Below are 19,497 nucleotides of genomic sequence, written 5' to 3'. Positions count from 1 at the left end.
CTACGGCTACCTCTTCCTCCCGTCCCAGGTCTGGTCACTCCCTCCTCCTGCCTGGCAAAGGGAGAGTGAAAAAGGGAAGGAATGAGACCCCCTGAAAGTCCAACCCCATACCAGAGAAGAGATAACGCCAATCTTATGGCTCTTTATGCCACCTGAGCAGCAGGATTTCCTATTTATTCAACATGTTCTGTCTGGTCTGTTCTTTCTGTTCCCTTCTTGCTAGGAGGGGCCTGATGTACTGAAAGAAAAAGGATGGGGCAGAGAGATAGGCATCCTCTCCGAGGAAATGCCTCCACCAACCCTCCCAGTCTACCCTAAAATGCCCTAATAGGAAATACACCTACAGGAACAACAAGAAAAAGACGACAGTTTATTGTCACCACTGGGAGCACCTGGCCCTCCAGTCTGCTAAATCATCAGAATACTTAATTTATAGTCAAATGTCAAGTCACCTTCGAGCCTGTGTCCCTATCCCCAGCCAGGGTTCTATCCCCAGGCCCAACATATTTCTTGAGTGTCAGATTTGTAGGTAATTGCATCAGAGCTACAGTATCCCACCTTAGGAGGCTGCAAAGATGGGACGGAGAGGGGGAGTGGCAAGTTGAAGAAAGCCATAGGCAAAGTCCAATCAATAGTCATTAGAGGGCAAAAAAGGCCCAGGATGTCAATAATCACAGGGGAAAGGAAATGCTGAGGACAAAATCTGGAGGAGAATGAAGGGTGGGAGAGGCCTGGGCCAGGAGGCAATCTTGGTCTAGAAGAGGTCGGCCTGAGTCAGGAAATCTGGAGGCTGTGAAGCAAAGGACGGTGGATCAGGAGACTCAGACATCATAGAAGAGTCGGACAAGCTGGTACCGAATGGAGAAGGTGATGGCACTGCCCACGACCTGTAAGGAGAAATGAGCTACAGTAAGAACCGCAGAGAAAGGGAGACAAGGAGATGTAAACCACATCACCAACAGCATTGCACCTGTAGCAGCAGCAGGAACAGGGTGAGGTTTCTCTCATGCATGGGCCCAAAGACTTTAAGTAGGAAGTTGATGAGGGTCATGTTGTTACACTCCGTGAAGGCACCATCCTCATTCTCACTCTGGCGCACTGTCACTAGCCGGAGGCCTTCTGCTACCTGGAGGGGTCAAAAGTGGAGAGAACTTCAGCTAATACCCACGCTTCAGGAATGGGGATCTGCTCAATGTTTCCAAACTCCCCTTGGGTGTGATGTAGGCCTAGGTTCCCCACTCCCTGAATTCCGAATGGCAGCCTAGAGCCTTACCTCCTTGTTACCCTGTTACCTTTAGAATAAAGGTGCCCAAGAAAGAGAGGCTCTTGGTCTTGAACTTGGAATAGCTCATCTCCAGTTTGCCTGTCTTGGTATTGAGTCTGCAGGGGAAGACAGCTTCATGTGACTGGGCCACTACTCAAAGAACTCTCCTCCCTGTGGTTAATTAATAGGAAGAGCACTGAACGTGGAGTCAAACACCCTGAGATCTATTTCTGGCTCTGCTGCTTGCTTCTGTGTGATCAGAGCTGCTGTGAACATTAAATGAGATCGTGGAACTAAATGTGCTCTGTAATGTATAAAGGGCTAACTGCAAGGCAAGAGTTAGCCCTTCTTCGGGCCCATTCCCTTTGCACAGCAAACGTCTAAGGCATCCCAAGGGAAAAAGCTATGATGTCCCTTTCAAGCCCCAAAGCGGCTACCTGGGTATACGGTGGCGAGGGCAGGGGATGATATGCAGGAGCTGAGGCAGTGAGTAGACGAAGTTGAACACCTGGGGCATGAAGAAGAGTAGCATGGTCTTGCTGAAGTGTCCCAAGATGCCCACCACGGCAAAGGTCATGCCAGCAAAGTAACAGAAGGTATCTCCCACAAACACCCGTGATGGGTACCTGTGTGGGGGAGAGGATCTGAGCCAGTGGCAAGAGGCATTAGCAATCCTTTCTCTCACATCACACACCCTGCGCACTGGGCTAGCCCTGACCCTAGTTCTGGCTCAGAGGACATTCCAGCTCTCCCAGCAACTCTCCAGGAAACAAGGCCCTGAATCCATCTATTCCTGGGGACTCCACAGCACCTGCCCCGGGCTACAGTTGGGTAGAGAATATTTAAGATTTAAGAATATTACCAAAAAGACCCAGAAAACACTCAATACAGGGATGCACAGGTTAAGCCTCTCCGTCAGGAGATGGGTCACAATCAGGAGGACCGTACTGGCCACAAATTCAAATAGCTGTCCCACTATCCACAGGCCTACTTACCAGTTATGGTAGAGCAATCCCAAGGTGGTGAAAAAAAAGGGTATCATGAAGTAGAGGGAAAAGACATGATCATCCCGATAATCACCTTTGGAAGCAGGGGAAAAAGAAAAAAGGAAAAGTTGATAGCCACTTCCCCTGCACACCTGGGTCCTATTTTTGTCTGTCCCTGAGTTCTGTCCCAAGCTGTATCGTCCACCTCTCTAAATCTCAAGAACTCACTACCCCTTTTATGTCACCCACGCAGTTCCCAATATTTCACCTCTTTCATGAACCCTTCCTAAACTAGTTACTGTCTTACATTTGGTTTAGACCATTCAGACCTAGGTCTGAATACCAGCTTTACTTCCTAACTGTGTGACCTTGATCATGACACATTTAACTTCTCTGAGCCTCAGTTTCCTATCTGTGAAAAAAGGCTGAGGAAAACACCTGCCACATAGAGCTGTTACAGAGTTTAAAGTGAGATCACATTTTAAAAGTGCTTAGCTTTAATAAGTACTTATGGATGTCCATCAGCCAAAAACCACCAGAAACACGCCTGTAGTCAAAGCTGGGTTTACTGACTTGAAACAAGAGAAACTTTGGAACCCACACACCATGGGGAACCATGGGATGCCTCAGTAAGGAGGTGTTAGGAGGACTTGTTATAGAATTTGTTTTAAATAATTCTGGGGAGGATGCAAGGAGGGAGAGTTTTGCCCTGCACTGGGTGCTGTCAGCAGAGATAATGCTATGATTGAGCATCTTAATAATTTTTATCCAAGAAGTGAGAGGAACTGAGTTGTTATCGGAAGGAAGCAGCAACCACTCATGTTAGCTAGAAGGGGATCTTGGTCATTTTTGTGAGATGCACCGTGTTCCTGTGGTTTTGTCTATGCTCAGACATGGTTACAGAGGGGTCTAGTTTTGGTCTTACTCTATCACGGTCACAGAGTGACCCTGTCTGATTCTGAGGTTTTATGAAGTTGTTTATGTTCAATAGGAGAAGACCATGGCCTACCTATTAGTGCCAATGCCGTTATAAATGACAGGGCTGCTATTTTTCCTTCTCACATTTAACAAATCTTAGTTTCTTTCTCATGTTTAACAAATTCCCCAAAGCCAGATATCAGGCAACTTCCTTAACACTCAGACTTCTCTTCTCTCCCTAGTCCAATCCCACCTACCTTCCAGCTCCACCAGGTTGAAGACGATGATGGAAGCAGCAATGACTAGCGACTGGCCAGCCTCTAGGCCATTAATTCCTGCTAGGATATTGATGGCATTAGTACAGAACACTGCCAGCAGCCCCATGTAGACATAGTACAGGATCCCTGGGGGGAGAAAACAGTAAGAGAAGTAATGCCACCTGTAGAATGAGAATTTAAGGATATTCTTCTGAGAAAAGCGGTGAGGATAGAGGATGGGATGAAAGGCCAACAAAAGGATCTAAGAAAACACAGGGAGGAGAATGTGGAGCACCAGGAAGGATGCTCTGCTGCATATCTCACAGGGCAAGGGTGCCCTGAAGTAGGGGCCATAGGGGCAGAAGTGGCAGTGCTACTCACCCAAGTCCAGATGCAGGCCAAGGAGTGGGCGTAAGGGCTTGGGTACCACAATGGTCGTGTTGCCAAAGTTGGTGAAATAGACCATGAGGAGAGGTAGTGAGGCAGCTGTGGGCAGCAGCAGCTTATGGCGCCAGCGCAGATTCAGTACATCATCCGCGAAGCCCAGGAAAATCATGCAGCAGATGGCAAGGAGCGCACCTATCAGGGCCACAAACTGGGGAAGGCTCGGGCAGGTCACGGCTCCAGCCTACTCCCACTTCACCGTTCCTTTCAAGATTTCCCATCTTTTCTTTCGTTCTCAGCCCCTCCCCCCACACCCAAATAACCCCAACTCTCTCCAGTAGCTCCCAGTCCCAGCCACAGGCAGCAGCCCTCACTAACCCACTTACTTCATGGTGGGGGAAGGCTTTACACTGCTCCTCCACAAAGCAGTTCAGGAAAGGGAAAGGGATGAAGCAGAAGAGTATGATAAGGAAAACAGCACCGCTGATCACTCCCTGGGACTCTGGGCTGTGGGCCAGCATCAAGCCGGGTGGAAGGGGAAGAGGAAAGGGGGCGTGGTCACTCACTAGTGCAAGCACCACCATAACCTGACTTGGGAGCGGGGAAGGGCACCACTACTGGAGTCCCAGATCCACCCAAGGGTCCCACCTTCCCGCCTCCACCCCTTCCCCAATGCTAACCAGATCTGCCCTCCACCTCCCAGAGTCCCGGGCTGGCTGTTGGGTTAGCACTTCGTCTCCGCGCGCAGTCCAGCACTCCAGTCCCCGCCCCTGCCTGCCCACCCCTTCCCCACTGCCCCGGACCAGCGCGCGGCCCCTCACATTTGCTGCCGGCTGGATTTGTTGAGGTCCTGGCCGCAGAGCCGTGCGGCGATGAAGTGGCCACGGAAGGCAGGGATGAGAGTGAGTGTGGCTACAAGTCCCAGCAGCGAGCCGATCAAATTCACCAACAGCGGCGTCGGCAACTCCGGGAAGGCCCACATGGTGACCGGCCAGGGGGCCCGCTCGGCCCCCTCCTTAGCTAACGGGCAAGCTGGGCAGAAGCCCTGAGGCCCCAGCAGTAAGGAGTGGCCGCTCCCCACAGGCTGGATCTTCCCACACCACCCTAAGCGAAACCCAGCAACTCTGACCTGAGCCGCCCTCAGGACTCCCTCGAGCCTCTATAAAGCAACCTTGGCTCTGCCCCACTGCATCTGCCTACCCACTGTTTCCACCCGGATCTAGTTCGCAGAGCAACTGTCGCTGTGGAAGGCGGCGGCCATTTTTAATATGGGCATAAGAGTAGGGACAGAAGTGTGATTTTAAACTACATCCTTTATTCGAGAGTTGAATCATCAAGAGGGGATTGGAAAAGCAATTAAAGAAGGACAAACAAAGGCGGATACTTTCCTAAAATCATATTAAAGATGTACAGCCCAAAGCGGAAAAACTCCTTGCCCGGTTCCAAGATGAGCGCCTCCTTGCACCACGTGTCTGACGCCGCTTACTCTTCGTCCCACGTCAGGTTTAGCTTCGTCGGCCTTCGCTGGTCGCGTTTAAAGGGCCAATGCCCCGCGTTTACTCTGGAACGTCTCTGGAGACGGGAAGATGGCTGCTGGAAGCAAGGGGGAGGGCAGGCGGGATGAGGATGTGGAGCAGCACCTGCTCAGTGTAGAAAACCTGTTGCCAACATAGTCAACGTTGGGAAGGAAGCCAAGGTAAACACAGCTCAGTTCCCCGAAACACAGCTACAATTTGGAAGATGATGTAAAATTTAAAGCGCGGACACTGGAAAAGCCCCTCCCACTTCATGTTTTTCCGTGTCCTTGATCCAGGTACTTTTCCTTCATCATCCCACCCGCCTTCTGCCCCCGCAGTAGCAGTTAGTTGCCGGGCAACACTGAGGGGGTACTTAAGCACTGAAGGGGCTGGGAGTACCCTCATGCCCTCAGGTCTTGGATTTAACCCCGTACTTGACTTTCCTTGGTCCTGGATCATTGCACTGTGCCAGGCTCCCAGTCGGAGGAGGTGAGGCTGAGGCTTTGGAAAGAGCTAAGTAGGAGAACCAGACCCACAAGTGGCTGGCTTCCAGTAAGTCTGAGGAATTCCCAGGCAGGTTTCTTCCTCCAGGTTAGGTGCCTTTTGCTTGGCACCTGTTTCCTTGCAAATAACAGTTCACCAGCATCTCATTCTCTTTAACAGACACACAAGCTCTTAGGTGGCAAATGATTTCTAGTCCTCAGAGAAGAATTCATCACCAGGAAGTGCGGGAGACGACTGAAGTATGCTGACATTTTGTTCACTCTTGAATAAGGAGTCAGGGTCAGGTTGATTCCTTTTAGGCCAAAGATAGACCCTCCTGTCTCTCAAAACCAGATGTGAAATGTCCTTTCTACTCGAAGGTGGCTCTAATTAACAACTCAAACCATGTATATAAAGTAATCCCAGTAATTACTTGATAGTAGTATTCCTCCAAATTTTCAGTACTTATTATCCCACTGGTATTGTTTTTCTGTGTGTGTGTGTGTGTGTGTGTGTGTACCTGCACACGGGTGCATGAGTGTGCATCTGTGCCTCTTAGACTGGAAATTCCCTAGAGGCAAAGTGTTTTCTGTTCCACAGTGTGTTCCTATGGGGCTAAGGACACACAGATGTCTGTATACAAGGCATCGTCACACATAATGAGTCTGGATCTGAAAGAGGTACAGAGGGCAATAGGAGCACATGGAGAGAGCAATTAGTTGTGACCAGGGGAAGTGAGAGGACCTTGAGGAAGAGTAGTGTCTCTAAGGATTTCAGTAGGTGGCAAGAGTGGAAGGGCCTTCCAAACAGCGAAAGTGAGATGCCAGGAGCAGGTGGAAAGGAGGAGCTTGTCGGAGCCCCAGAGGAGGCAGCATTCAGTTAACTTGTTGATCAGGAGCAGGCTGAGACTCCCTGGAGGTCTGAGGGACAGTCTGTAACTATTTCCTGTTTTATTAGGAGGCCAATCCTAATAACTCTTCCTTCCCAGCTTGGCATTGGGCACCTTTGTCTCTTTCTTCTCCAGAGATTCTTAGCCCTCCCCCACACACCCCCCTGGAAGAGGGTAGGGGATACTTGTTCAAAAACAAGACACTGGGGATTCATCATCCATGCATACATGTTACCATCAGAACATGGTTACTTGGATACTTGTCATATAATCTGAATATTTTTGTTCCCATGATGGTAAATGCCCAGTTGATTATCAGACTCACCAGGAGAAACAAACACACACATGACTTGGCCACACTTGAAATTTTGTGCCTGTCCTGGTACAAGTTCAAAGCATTTACCTAAATGCTGAAGCTGGTCCTAGGACCCATGGATCAGGTGAGTTTAAGCTGGTTTCTTGGGCTGAGTAGACAAGGTCTGAGATGCGCATCTCCTACTGGGGAGCTCTGAGTGCCTCCCAGTAAGCAAAGCTAATGCACTATTAAGGCTGATTGCCTGACAAAGACTGTCCCAGAAATGTATCACAGTGCTGAAAAAGTCCATATGAGACAGCTTTGGAGAGTCCGGATCTATGACACTTGCAGGACCATATCTGTGGCTCTTTACAAGCAGCTGAGTTACTCTTTTACCATTTCTTCCCATCTCTCTCCTATCAGTTTATCAAAAGTTGTTAGCTGATAGCAAGCCCCAAGATCTCCCATTCCACTTGGATGACATGAATGGGTTTTCAAAAGATGGAAACAATATAGAAATTCTCAGTGTTTACATGTATATTGGAGTATTTTCTGTTAGACTTCTTAAAATTACAAAGAATTTGCTAACCCCTACTATGTGCATGGGAAACTTTTAAGTACTGTGGGGACACAAAGTGATATAAATGCAGTTGTTTTCCCCAAGGAGTCTACTTCATCATATTAAAGCACCTTGAGTCAATATGAGGGAAGAGAGATGAGTAAGACAGGGTCTCCACTCTTAAGCAGCTTTCTGGTGAGTGGGAAAAACAGACATATAAACAACCAGCTAGGCTATAAGGCAGAATGAAATAAGTACAAGAGGTCTAGTAACAAGTGGATGGAAGATTGGGAGGACTAAGTAGAGAGACTAATATAAGGCTGAATTGTGAAGCAGTATCTGGCAGCACAGGACCAAGTGCTCAGTGGAGGAGTTGAAGTAAACCCAAGAACTCAGAGACCTGAGATGAACTCTGAAGAACCCTGAAAAGGGTTCTTGGGGGAAGAGGGTCTTCATAGTGAAACTGTACCTGGACAACTTTCCGCATAACCTGCTCCCCTAGCCCTAGCTGCTCTGTCCACTGACAGCTTCCTTCTGTGTCCCTGAGTTCTCTCCTCCCTTCATTTCTTCTCCCCTCAAGATTAAAAATTCACACTCTAGGAATCTTCTATGGTTTTGGAGGTCCAGTGATAATGCATGGGCAGGGTCACAGCAAGGTTACCCCATCACCCTACCCCATTCCTTAGAGTGAAATCTGGGGATGCCCCAGGCTTTCCTACCACCTCCTGTGGCTCAGGCACCCTGTCGCTGACCTGACAGGTCCTGCTTAGCTCTGCAACCGCGCACTTTAGAAGACATTGTTTACTCCCATCTGCTCACTGCTCAGACTAATGACTGGATTTGGGAGAGAGATACTTAACGCCTCTCTGTTTACCTCTCTAAGGAAGGCCTGCCATATGTATGTGGGGAAAAAGGGCCTCTTGGGGAATGGGGATTCCTTTGAATCCTTTTGTAGGATTTTCCTTCCCCTGCCTCCAGAAAGCAGTGACAAGCCTCTGTCCTATAGGGACGGAATCCATTCCCTTAAATCTAGGAAAAGGGATGGATCCTGAGGCCAGAGTGTACTTATAACATAATTTTTTGGGTGCTTGCTGGGATATCACATATTTGGATGGCAGGGTCTTCTGGCTGAATCTACTGATAGTCCAGTGCTGCATTGCCAGCTCCCTCCTCCTTGCCACCCGCTCTACACGTGCTCTATAGGCAGGAGCTGTTACTATGGAAATAAATTATTTTTAAAAACAGAAGCAGCCCCAGGCTTTGGAAATATCTCCAGAATAAACCCACACGAGCAAGGAGGTTAATAGGGTGTCCCTTGGTCCTGGCTCCAGAGGGAAGAGGATGGGGGTGGAGGAGGGGGTTCAATGTTCCATGTTCTATTCTCAACCTCTACCAGGTTCAGGTTCTGGTTCCTCTCGGGTCGGTATCAGCTGGACCTCTGCCAGGCACTTCTATCTAGGAGGGATGCTCTGCAGCTACATACCCAGGGCCTAGCTTCCGCCAGGACATAGGAACCAAGAAGCTGCTGAGCCTGGGAGTGTTGGGATAAGGGGTTGATGCTATTCACAGGGGTCACCTCCTTTTTAACCCCACAGGCGTCCAAACTATGGAAAGCTAAGGAACGTAGGGGAAAGCAGAGGCGTCATCTCAGGTGAGTGAAATTACTCTTGCTTATTCTCGCCTTGAGCTCGGGGGAGCAGGAGTACCCCCGATTCCAGGATGGGGCGGGGTAGTTAAAGATCCCGCCTATTTCCAACCCTAGAACCTCCTCCGCTCTCCGCTCCTCCTCCCACCCTCTTCTAGCGCTGGAACGCCGGGCTCACTAAGCCCCGCCCGCCGCGGGTGCGGCTCCTTTAAGGCCGGATGGGGGCGGGGGGCCCGGCGGTGTTGTCAGTGTCAGCTCTGCGCACGCAGCCCTCCCGGAGCCGGTGCCGGCCTGCGAGCCCCAGCGTCTCCGCAGACGAGTCCCCGCCCGGGTCCGGCGGGGCCCCCGCCGTGGGAGGAGTCGGGCGCTGGCCGGCGACTAACCCGGGTTGGACTGCCGGACCAACCGAGGAGGGCCCCGGACTCCGGAGAGAGGGACCCCGGCGTCGCGACCCCCCAGGAACCTCCTCTCCTCGATCTGTGGCACCCACTAGTCCCGGGCACCCAGCCCCGGAGAGCCCCCGATCCCGCGCGCCGAGCCCCGGGGGAGCCCGCCCCCGGCCCGCGGCCCGCCCGGGCCATGCTCCCCCGGGGCAGCGGCTGAGCCCGAGCCGGAACCGGGACCTGAGCCCGCGCGGAGCATGGATCCAGACTGGGGGCAGCGGGACGTGGGCTGGGCGGCCCTGCTGGTCCTCTTCGCCGCCTCGCTGCTTACGGTGTTGGGCTGGCTGCTGCAGTATGCCCGGGGCTTGTGGCTGGCGCGGGCCCGCGGGGGCCGGGGCCCGGGACCCGCCTTAGATGCCGAGCCCGCCGGCTCCCTGCGGGAGCTGGGCGCGTGGCGCTCGCTGCTGAGGCTGCGGGCGACTCGGGCCGGCGCCCCTGAGGAGCCAGGCGTCCGGGGCCTCCTGGCGTCGCTCTTCGCCTTCAAGTCTTTCCGGGAGAACTGGCAGCGGGCTTGGGTGCGAGCGTTGAACGAGCAGGCCTGCAGGGATGGGGTGAGTTGGACAGGAGGACCTAGGTGGTCCCGTCACTCAGCCTTTTCTTCTAGAGGAGGGACTGCTCAGGCCAGGAGGCACGTCTGGGGGTGGGGAGCAACTGGGGAACCCTATGGCCTTTCTTTTCCTCTGGGATCAGAGAAACGGGTGCAAGTGAGGCTGGAGGTTGTAGAAATCCGGCTGTGTCCCAAATCCTCTATTCTTGCGGTCTAGGTACTCTCTGGCTCCAGACCAGTGCACAACTTGCTGTTCTCATAGCAACGCTAATCCCTGTGCCCCAGGGCACTTCCGCCCAGCCTGGGTGCTGGTTGTGTGTGTGGCGTGGGGGGGGGGGGGCGGCGCTGCAGGGGGTAGAAGGGAGACTTGTGCACCTGTGGAAGGAATTTGCCTGGTCCTCCTGCCACCACACCCAGTCAGCACTTCATGCCCCAGATCCCTGGTGTGATCAGGCAGGTCTCCGGGGAGCCTGAATTCCCCCCCACCCCATCCCTCAGTAATTTCACTGCTGCAGTCTAACACGTCCTTCTCCATGCTCCCTGCAGTGTCTGTGTTGAGGGAAAGGTATTCAGGTGGAAAGGAGATTGACAATCCATGCCCCGCCCAGTAGATGAGCCTAGAGCTGCCCCTTGAGGGTCAGTCACAGACTAGCCCAGCCTACTTCCTCCCATTGCACCATGGGCAGCTGGCCTCCCAGGAAGTGGGGCAGGAAGCGTGGTCATAAGACTGAGGTGGAGACCTCCCTCTCTTGGGGTCCACACTCATCTTGGCCCTCACAGTCTATTAGCCCCTGGCTCAGAGGGTTCTCCATTTCCAGCCACCACTAGTCTGAGGGTTTTAATCCACTAGCTCCCCAGATGCCTGGAAACAGAAGTGGCCATGCAAGAAATTGCTCTGCTTCCTCTGCCCAGCTGACCTGAAAGCCAGATGGCATCTGTCAGTCTACGCCGTGAACTCAACCCTCCACCCAGCTCTCCCTGTACCTTGTCCCTGGGTCAGGACTGACTCCCCAGGACAGCTGACTCAGCTGGACATTAGCCTCCCTTGCAGGGGGTGGGGAGACTGGCGTTCCCAGCATCCATCTCCCTTAGCCTGGCTTTTAAACAAGACTGCTACAGTAGCAGAGAAGTTGGCTTTCCCTGCTTTGCCAGGCAAATGAGCCCTGTGGATTTGTTTCCTCCCATCCCAAGACCCAAGGAGGAGCTGCCAGCTCAGTCTGTGCCCCCTCCTCAATCCTTCCCATCCTGCTCTCTGGATGGGGCTGCAGCAGTTTGCTTCCACTGCTGTGGAAGAATTAGGAAGCTCTTACAACACCTAAGCTAAGCAGCTCTCTGCTCCCTAAGGCCACCCTGCTGTCTGCCTTGAGGAATTAGCCAAGTCTCTGGCCCTTGAGCCCTCTGAGCTTGCTTTTCTTCCCAGTTCCTCTGGTAAAGTTCCCCGAGGCCATGCTGAGCTAGTCTTCATCTCCAAGAATATAGATAAGAGTCATACTCTTATGCCTCTACATCCTATTTATCTGGAAGAAGGTTTAGCTCTTGTCTTGAATAAGGGGCCCTACTGCTTTCATCCTTAGCTTAGCTGTGTCTCTCTCTGCCCAGCTACGATATACAGGTGGCACCAACACCTTTATTATTTTTTTTCTATGCACACCTTTCTTCGGGGGTAGGGTGGGGATGAAGAGGAAGCTGGGGAAGAAGAGGGAGGCTCCTGGCATTCCAGGAGAAATCTAGGGTCTTCAGCTCAAGGTGATGTGGTCTCTGAGGTGGTCTAGCTTCCCAGGTCTCCCTAGCAGCTGCAGGCCCCTGGAGAGGCGGGGTTCAAGGGGAATACTTCCTGTCCTAAAGCCCTGAGCCAAGGAGGGGCCAGAAGCCAGCCTGCAGCTGAGGCCTCCGCAGTGCCAGGGCCTAGCCAGCAACTGAGTAGGCCAGCCCTGTGGGGGGCAGCTCCAGAGACCTGATCCTATGCCCACATTACTCCCTCAGAGCTCCATCCAAATCGCCTTTGAGGAGGTGCCCCAACTCCCACCCAAAGCCAGCATCAGTCATGTGACCTGCACAGACCAATCAGAGCGCACCATGGTAAGGGTCTGATGGGCAATTGCCTTCTTTAGGACTGGAGTGGGGGCTGATCCTGAGTTCCTTTTAGTCTGAGCGTTCTTAACCTGAAGTCTTTGAATGCCTTAGGGATCCCAGGATTGGCTTCAGGAGGTCTGAAAATCCCACTAAAGTTACATGCAAACTGAAGTACATGTGTGCATATTTGCATTTTTCTGGAGAGAGGAGTCTTTGGCTTTTATCATTCTTTTATGGGCTTATGACCCCCAAAAGGTGATTCCCAAGGAAAACCAAAGTGGAGAGGGGTCTGCTGACCCGTTGTCGGGCAGGACAGGGCAGGGCCAAGTTGAGCACCCTTCCTCCATGCCTGACCCTCCTTGCCTCCGTGCCTCGCCTGTCTCAGGTGCTGCATTGCCAGCTCTCTGCTGAGGAGGTGATGTTTCCAGTCTCTGTGACCCAGCAGTCCCCCGCTGCCGTCTCCATGGAGACCTACCATGTCACTCTGACACTGCCACCAACACAGGTGGAGGAGGATGTGGGAAACTGAGTTGGGCAGGGGGCGGGCGGTTCAATTGCCTCAGCCTTTTCAGTTTGGTTCCTCTCGAAGACAGAATTTGGGAAGGGAGGGTCCTGGGCGGGGGGGGGGGGGTTGGGAGTAGTTGGAGGAGTGGGGCAAGTCAACCCAGTCCCTTTGTCCCTTGTCCCCAGTTGGAAGTCAACCTGGAGGAAATCCCTGGCGAGGGCCTGCTTGTATCCTGGGCCTTCACTGATCGCCCAGATCTCAGGCTGACAGTGCTTCCCAAGCTGCAGAACAGGGAGGTAAGGGGGCAGGGCTGGGAGAGAAGCGACAGAGCAGGGAGGGGGAGGCGGAGCTGGGGGCCTCACCTCCTTGTTCTCCTCCCCGCAGAGAGGTGAGGAGCAAGTAGAGCTCTCCACTATTGAGGAGCTGATCGAGGATTCCATAGTCAGCACCCAGCCAGCTATGATGGTCAACCTCAGGGCTTGCTCTGCCCCTGGCGGCCTGGTGAGTAGGTGCTCAAAGCAGAGTTTGCGTGCATACTGTCCCCAGGGTACTGTGTCGGGATTCTTGGTGTTTTTACCACCTTCTGCTCTTAGGTACCCAGTGAGAAGCCACCTGTGGTGCCCCAAGCCCAGCCAGCCATCCCCAGACCTACCCGGTTATTCCTAAGGCAGCTTCGAGCATCTCACCTGGGATGTGAGCTGGAAGGTGAGAGCCAGAAGCTTCTGGGGGACTGCCGAGGCTATGGTTGCAGGTGCTCCTGGCACCCCCGCCAAGGACGTGGCCTCTCTGCTCCTCAGTGGCCTCTCAGCTTGGAACTGAGCATTTTCAAATTTCCGGTTCCCCACAGGCACTGGGGAAGTGTGCTGTGTCGCTGAGCTCGACAACCCCATGCAACAGAAGTGGACCAAGCCCATGAGGGCTGGGCCTGAGGTGGAGTGGAGCGAGGACCTGACGCTGTAAGGAGTGACTCCCCAGTCCCCACCCTTGCTCCCACGGCTGGACTGGGGATCAGAGCCTTCCAGCAGAGTCCTGGCATGAATCAGCTCTGTTTTCAGTAAACCTTGGTGTGAGCCTCTACTGTCTGCCAGGCCCTGGCCTAGTCCAGATATAACCAAGATACACCCCCGCCCTGAGTTGATCACAGGCTAGAAGCAGAGACAGGTGTACGTAAAGAAGATGGTATAAGTGCTCCAGTCCAGGTTTACACAAAGTGCCGTGGAAGTGCTTAGATGGGGAAGCTTAATTCCCATAGGTTAAGGATCAGAGTAGGCTTCATGGAGGAGGTGGCATTTAAATCACACCTTCGAGCAAGAGTAGGATTTTAACGGAGTGTTAGAGAAAAGTGTTCATGGCAGAGGGAACAGCTTGAGTAAAGGAAAGAGAGTGATTTGCCATGGAGGGAGACTGCGAAGGCAGGATGGGGCAGGAGCATGGAGGACTTGAATGCCCAGCTGAGTAGTATGGTCCCTGCTCAGCCCCGTCCCATTCTCTTGGGAAGAGACCATATTTGGAGGATGATTGCAGCGCTTGTTCTATCTTATTTACCTCCATCTCTCTCTGCCTCTGGCCTGTGATCAACTCAAGGGTGGATTCAGTTTGCTAATCTTCCCCCTCCCTGCCCCACCTCTTCTTGGCCACAGGGATCTGGGGCCCCAGAGCCGAGAGCTGATCCTCAAAGTGCTGAGGAGTAGCAGCTGTGGAGACAGTGAGTATGGGGCAGGAAGGAGCACCTCTGGGTGGGTGCTGAGCGGGGCCTGGTCATGGCCCCAGCTCACAGTGCCACCCCTTTCCCCAGCTGAATTCTTGGGCCAGGCCACAGTGTCTGTGGCCTCCCCTTCCAGACCACTGTCCCGAAGACAGGTGTGCCCACTCACCCCTGGGCCAGGGAAAGCCCTGGGGCAGGCAGCCACCATGGCAGTAGAGGTGAGAAGCTGCCCCCTGGGGGGAGGGGGGAGGACACGGGGGAAGACCAGTCTCTGAGGCCCTGCCTCTTTCCTCTTCCACCCCTCGGCAGCTTCAGTATGAGGAGGGCTCCCCCCGGAACCTGGGCACTCCCACCCCCTCCACTCCACGCCCCAGCATCACACCTACCAAGAAGATTGAGCTTGACCGGACCATCATGCCCGATGGCACCATTGTCACCACAGTCACCACCGTCCAGTCCCGGCCCCGGGTAGATGGCAAATTAGGTAAAGAGGAGGAGCCTGGGAGCCCAGCTCTAGCCAGGGGCCCCAGACTGCAGATCCGTGGCTGGACAGGGAAAGGGCAAGGAAAGCCCTAATTCCAACTCTCCCTGTTTTCCGACCACATCTTCCTCATTGTCTTCGACTCTCTCAAACTTTCCCTTGCATCCCTCCATTTCCCTAACTAGTCCTCTCCCTCTTCAGTCCTGGATCTACCAGCCCCTCCTACGGTATTCTCACACTTCCACCTCCCCAAGTTCCCCTCTGTCTTTTCACACGTCTCTCCCCTTCCCTTTTCCCAGCCCCAGCTGCCCAATTGCCCCTCCCTCGCCCCTCAACCTCCAGCACCCTGTGGGACCCTGCAACAAACCCAGTGGCCTCCCTGGCAACTCTCCCACTCCCAGGGGCCCTCCATGACATATCTCCCATCCCTAGGGGTCCCATGGAATTCCCCCTACCTCCACTGGACCCCTTTGCCATCTCTGCACACTCAATATTTTCATGGCATCTCTCCACGCCCTCGGTGGGCCCCGTGGCACTTTCCCACGCTCCCATTGGTTCCTGTGGTGTCTTTTTGTCCCCATGGCATCTTCTTAGTCAACCCTGTGATTAATCATCCCTTAGTCATCCCTACCCTCTGAGTCAACCAAAGTCTGCATCTCAATAAAGACAGTAGGGGGTGGGGGCCACTCTAAAGCACCTCCCAGCTCACTGACCCTCCCCCACCCACCAGACTCCCCCTCCCGCTCCCCGTCCAAGGTGGAGGTGACCGAGAAGACAACAACTGTGCTGAGCGAGAGCGGTGGCCCCAGCAGTACCTCCCACAGCAGCAGCCGTGAGTAGGGAATCGGGAAGTGTGAGTGGGGGTTGGCACCTGGGCCCCAGAGTCAAAAACCATTTTGGGTGGGGCACAGGAGTTCAGGTCCAAGAAGGAGCTGGGGAGGAGTCAGGCTAGCCATCCCCTGTATCCATCATCCAGCAGGGGAGAGCCACCTTTCCAACGGCTTGGACCCTGTAGCAGAGACAGCCATTCGCCAGCTGACTGAGCCCAGCGGGCGGGCAGCCAAGAAGACACCCACCAAGCGTAGCACACTCATCATCTCCGGTGTTTCCAAGGTAACGGGGCTCTGGGGAGAGGAGCTGGGCTAGGGAGAGAGCCCTCATTGGTCACTCCTGCCCATTAAAACTTGTCCCTCCTGCCAGGTGCCCATTGCTCAGGACGAGTTGGCACTATCCCTGGGCTATGCGGCATCCCTGGAAGCCTCAATGCAGGATGATGCAGGGCCCAGTGGAGGCCCCTCTTCACCTCCCTCAGACCCACCAGCCATGTCCCCAGGACCCCTAGATGCCCTCTCCAGTCCCACGAGTGTCCAGGAAGCAGATGAGACAACACGTTCGGACATTTCTGAGAGGCCCTCTGTGGATGATGTTGAGTCGGAAACAGGGTCTACTGGTGCGCTGGAAACCCGCAGCCTCAAGGATCACAAAGGTGGGGAGATATTGGCAGCCCCCCCTCTTCTTTTATACCCAGTATCATCACCTGGGTCCCACTGGACACTAAGGGACATAGGAGCCTCGGGCCAATCTCCTCCTTCCTCCCCTAAGGGATCCCAGAGTTCCCAGCCCGTTTCAGCCAAGCTTGAGTAGAGAGGGGGGAATTGATGCCTTGAGTCTTGGCTTGGATCTAACAGGCTTGGGTGATAAGAAGAGATGTAAAAAGATTTCCTTTTACCTCCCTTTTTCTTTCTTCCTGGATCTAAGCGCATATCCTCCTTCCCTTATTCTCGCCCACCACCCTTTCCTTTCATTCTTTACTCTCTCCCCTATGAGTATAAGAATTCCTACCCCAGGCAACCCTAGGAGTACCCCTCTAGCAGTGACACAGTCTGTGCACAGCTGTGGTATTTCTAATTTCTCAGGTTCAAGGGCTTGCCCCCAGACGTCCACATCCCTCTGCCAGTGAGTCTATCACTCACGAATGTATTTATTTATGATTTAAGCCTGCATCACTTCTTGGGATAATGAGAGTCCTAAGTCCGAAGCCTGCCGTGTAAGCACCCTTCTCATTATATTCGTCCTGAATTTACCTCTTTGAAGTTTTCCAGACACACTGCTTCCTGCTCACACCCTGGAATTTGGTCAACAAGTCAGCGTCAACCCACTTTGTCCCTTCATGGCTTTTAGGAACACCCTCTGCTCCGCCTCTGTCTTTCCATAGTAAAGAGGCCCAGTCGTCCATCTGTCCTCACGGAGCAGCCAGCCCCGTGACATTCCACCTCAGGGGCGGTGGTCAGGAGCACACACAGAATCCCACGAGCATCACCGTGTTTTCCCCAGGAAGGCTAAAGGGCATGTTTGTTCTGTTCCGCATCTTGGACCCCTTCACGCTTGTCCTTTCTCGGCTCCCCTCCTCACCCCACCCCGTGGGGCCCCCCTCTCTGCCTCAGCCTCCCCTCTCCCCTCACAGTGAGCTTCCTGCGCAGTGGCACTAAGCTCATCTTCCGCCGGAGGCCTCGTCAGAAGGAAGCTGGTCTGAGCCAATCACACGATGACCTCTCCAACACGACGGCCACACCCAGCGTCCGCAAGAAGGCTGGCAGCTTTTCTCGCCGTCTTATCAAGCGCTTTTCCTTCAAATCCAAACCCAAGGCCAATGGCAACCCCAGCCCCCAGCTCTGAGGGCCCTGCTCACCTCCTGAGCTAGGAGAGGGCAGGCGTCCTCTCAGCCCCTTCCCCACATTCCCTTCCATTCCCCTTCCTGGATTCCCAGTAGCCTGGGCCAGGGAAGCCCTCTGGGTTCCAGGATGCCCTGTCCACCCTGGGCTGTGGGGCTAGTTGGAAGGGTACTTGCAACGGGAAGCATGTGAGAGGTGGACACCCGTTGCTGAGGACATAGAAGAGGGAGCGGGTGGCTGGGAGCAAGAGGGGGCTCTGTCCTGGCACGTGTGGGCACTCCCCAGACCCGCTGGCCTGCTGTTGACACTGGCCCCTCAGAGGAGTCCCGGGGTGCGCAGCTCCTCAGCTGATCCTTCCTCCCTTATTTATTCTCTTTTCTATTTATATGTGTGGTCCCGGACCCTCAGTGAACAGGTAGTAGAGGGCATCTCTCCCAGGTGACCCTTCTTTCCTATCCCAGGAGGGTAGGTAATTCCCTTTCGGATGGGGCTCCCTCACCTCCCTCAGGTCCCCACTCCGACCAGCACCAATGTCTGCCTCTGAGGACATTGACGGCTCATAGAAAGCCGGGCCGGTGCCCGGGATGGGGGGCAGGTACTCCCCACCTCCCTGCCTCCCCTTCTGCTCCTCATCCCTCCCTCCCCCTTTGTTACCGTTTTTGTACTTGATGCCTTCTCTGTGAGCAGTGGCTCTGTTGGAAGGAGGGAGCCAGGAGCCTGATGGGAAGCCTTCCCCCGAGAGGTGGCTTTAGGGGCTTTATTTACAGAGCGTGTGATAATGGAGCAAGAGCAGAGCTGCACCTCTGTCTAGCGGGAGATGATGATGTCCATTGCTGTGTGATGGCCTGGAATTTAATTTATTAAAGTCAAATTGGAGTTTATAAACTGGACAACTGGTCATCCTTTGACAGGCGAATGGGCAGCGAGGCTGTGGTGTTGACGGAGTGGGAGGATCAGAGACAGGGCCCAGATAGTGAGGTGGGGTCAGTGACACATATATTGGGTCTACGAAGTTCCTGCAGGGAGGAAGGGACATGTAGAGAGAGGATGGGAGAACAAGCGTCTTTGAAGGGTGAAGTTGTAGCAAAAATGTCAATCAGAAAAAAAAAAGTCCATCGGCTAGTACGGGCATCTTCATTCCCCTTCCTTGAACAGGCTGCTCCTTCTAGAATATAGGAGAGTCCAGAGCACAGCCTCTGGATCCAGACTGCCTGGATTTGAGTCCCAGCTCCACTAATTATCTTTGTGACCCTGGGCAAGATATGTATACTTAGAGCACCTCACTTTTCTCATCTGTAAAGTGGGGACTGTGATAAAAGTAACTATCATTTGGTTGTGGGTTAGAACTTGGCTGGCATACAGTCGGTGCTGAATAAGTGTGAGCTGTTGCCTCAGGAGAGACGGATTGGGAGGGGGAAGTCTTATAAGGGTTTCATCATAATAAAAAGTCTTTCACTCCTAAATGTGGGCAAATTTCGGGGAGTTATGGATACTAGCAAACTCTAGGACGCTGGTTCCTGTTCTCTGGGATCTTACACAGGACTTGAAACAGATAAGCTGCTGCAGGATGTCAGAGAGAGCACTCGGCCAGGAACAGAAAACCTGGGTGTACCCCAGACACAGCAAGTGACCTTGAGAAGTCCACTTCTGCTTTCTGAACCTTAACTTCCCCATCTCTAAAATGAAGGGTGGCCTAGATAATCATCCAGGTCACACTCACTTCCAGCCTTGCCATTCTGACTAACCTATATCACAGGGGCTTCAGGGCACCTGCCTTTGGCTAGGCAGCTTGGAGTTGTTCATTTTCCCCATGCGCCTGTCCGCGCTAGTCACAGAATAATGGAATATTTAGAAAGGGTGGCAGAATATGGATG

The 19,497-nt window shown here is 53.5% G+C and overlaps 2 protein-coding genes across 4 annotated transcripts; one reads left to right on the top strand and one right to left on the bottom strand.

Annotated features, from left to right (window-relative positions):
* Positions 1 to 357: 357 nt before the first annotated feature.
* Positions 358 to 5,027, bottom strand: DPAGT1 (dolichyl-phosphate N-acetylglucosaminephosphotransferase 1). Its single transcript, XM_061202483.1, has 9 exons — positions 4,631 to 5,027; positions 4,196 to 4,316; positions 3,807 to 4,020; positions 3,426 to 3,572; positions 2,260 to 2,344; positions 1,702 to 1,890; positions 1,293 to 1,380; positions 971 to 1,126; positions 358 to 887 (listed from the first exon to the last, which is right to left on the bottom strand). The coding sequence occupies exons 1-9, from the start codon at positions 4,789 to 4,791 to the stop codon at positions 822 to 824; spliced, it is 1,227 nt and encodes a 408-aa protein (XP_061058466.1). The 5' UTR covers positions 4,792 to 5,027; the 3' UTR covers positions 358 to 821.
* A 4,137-nt stretch (positions 5,028 to 9,164) lies between these two features.
* Positions 9,165 to 18,494, top strand: C2CD2L (C2CD2 like). Of its 3 annotated transcripts, none has more exons than XM_061203406.1 (15): positions 9,165 to 9,203; positions 9,356 to 10,191; positions 12,171 to 12,266; positions 12,646 to 12,765; positions 12,951 to 13,061; positions 13,150 to 13,266; positions 13,359 to 13,470; positions 13,613 to 13,721; positions 14,406 to 14,470; positions 14,561 to 14,688; positions 14,780 to 14,954; positions 15,682 to 15,783; positions 15,931 to 16,064; positions 16,152 to 16,437; positions 17,416 to 18,494. In XM_061203406.1, exons 2-15 carry the CDS (start codon positions 9,838 to 9,840, stop codon positions 17,625 to 17,627), a joined length of 2,121 nt encoding a protein of 706 aa, XP_061059389.1. In that variant the 5' UTR covers positions 9,165 to 9,203; positions 9,356 to 9,837; the 3' UTR covers positions 17,628 to 18,494. The 3 variants fall into 3 exon arrangements, with proteins under 3 accessions (XP_061059389.1, XP_061059388.1, XP_061059390.1); XM_061203405.1 differs by having other exon boundaries at positions 15,928 to 16,064; XM_061203407.1 differs by having other exon boundaries at positions 15,928 to 16,064; positions 17,432 to 17,578.
* Positions 18,495 to 19,497: the final 1,003 nt, after the last annotated feature.

This window comes from Eubalaena glacialis, chromosome 10 (assembly GCF_028564815.1).
Source record: "Eubalaena glacialis isolate mEubGla1 chromosome 10, mEubGla1.1.hap2.+ XY, whole genome shotgun sequence".
Classification (NCBI taxonomy): Eukaryota; Metazoa; Chordata; class Mammalia; order Artiodactyla; family Balaenidae; genus Eubalaena; species Eubalaena glacialis.
This window is presented reverse-complemented; position numbering and strand designations above follow the sequence as displayed.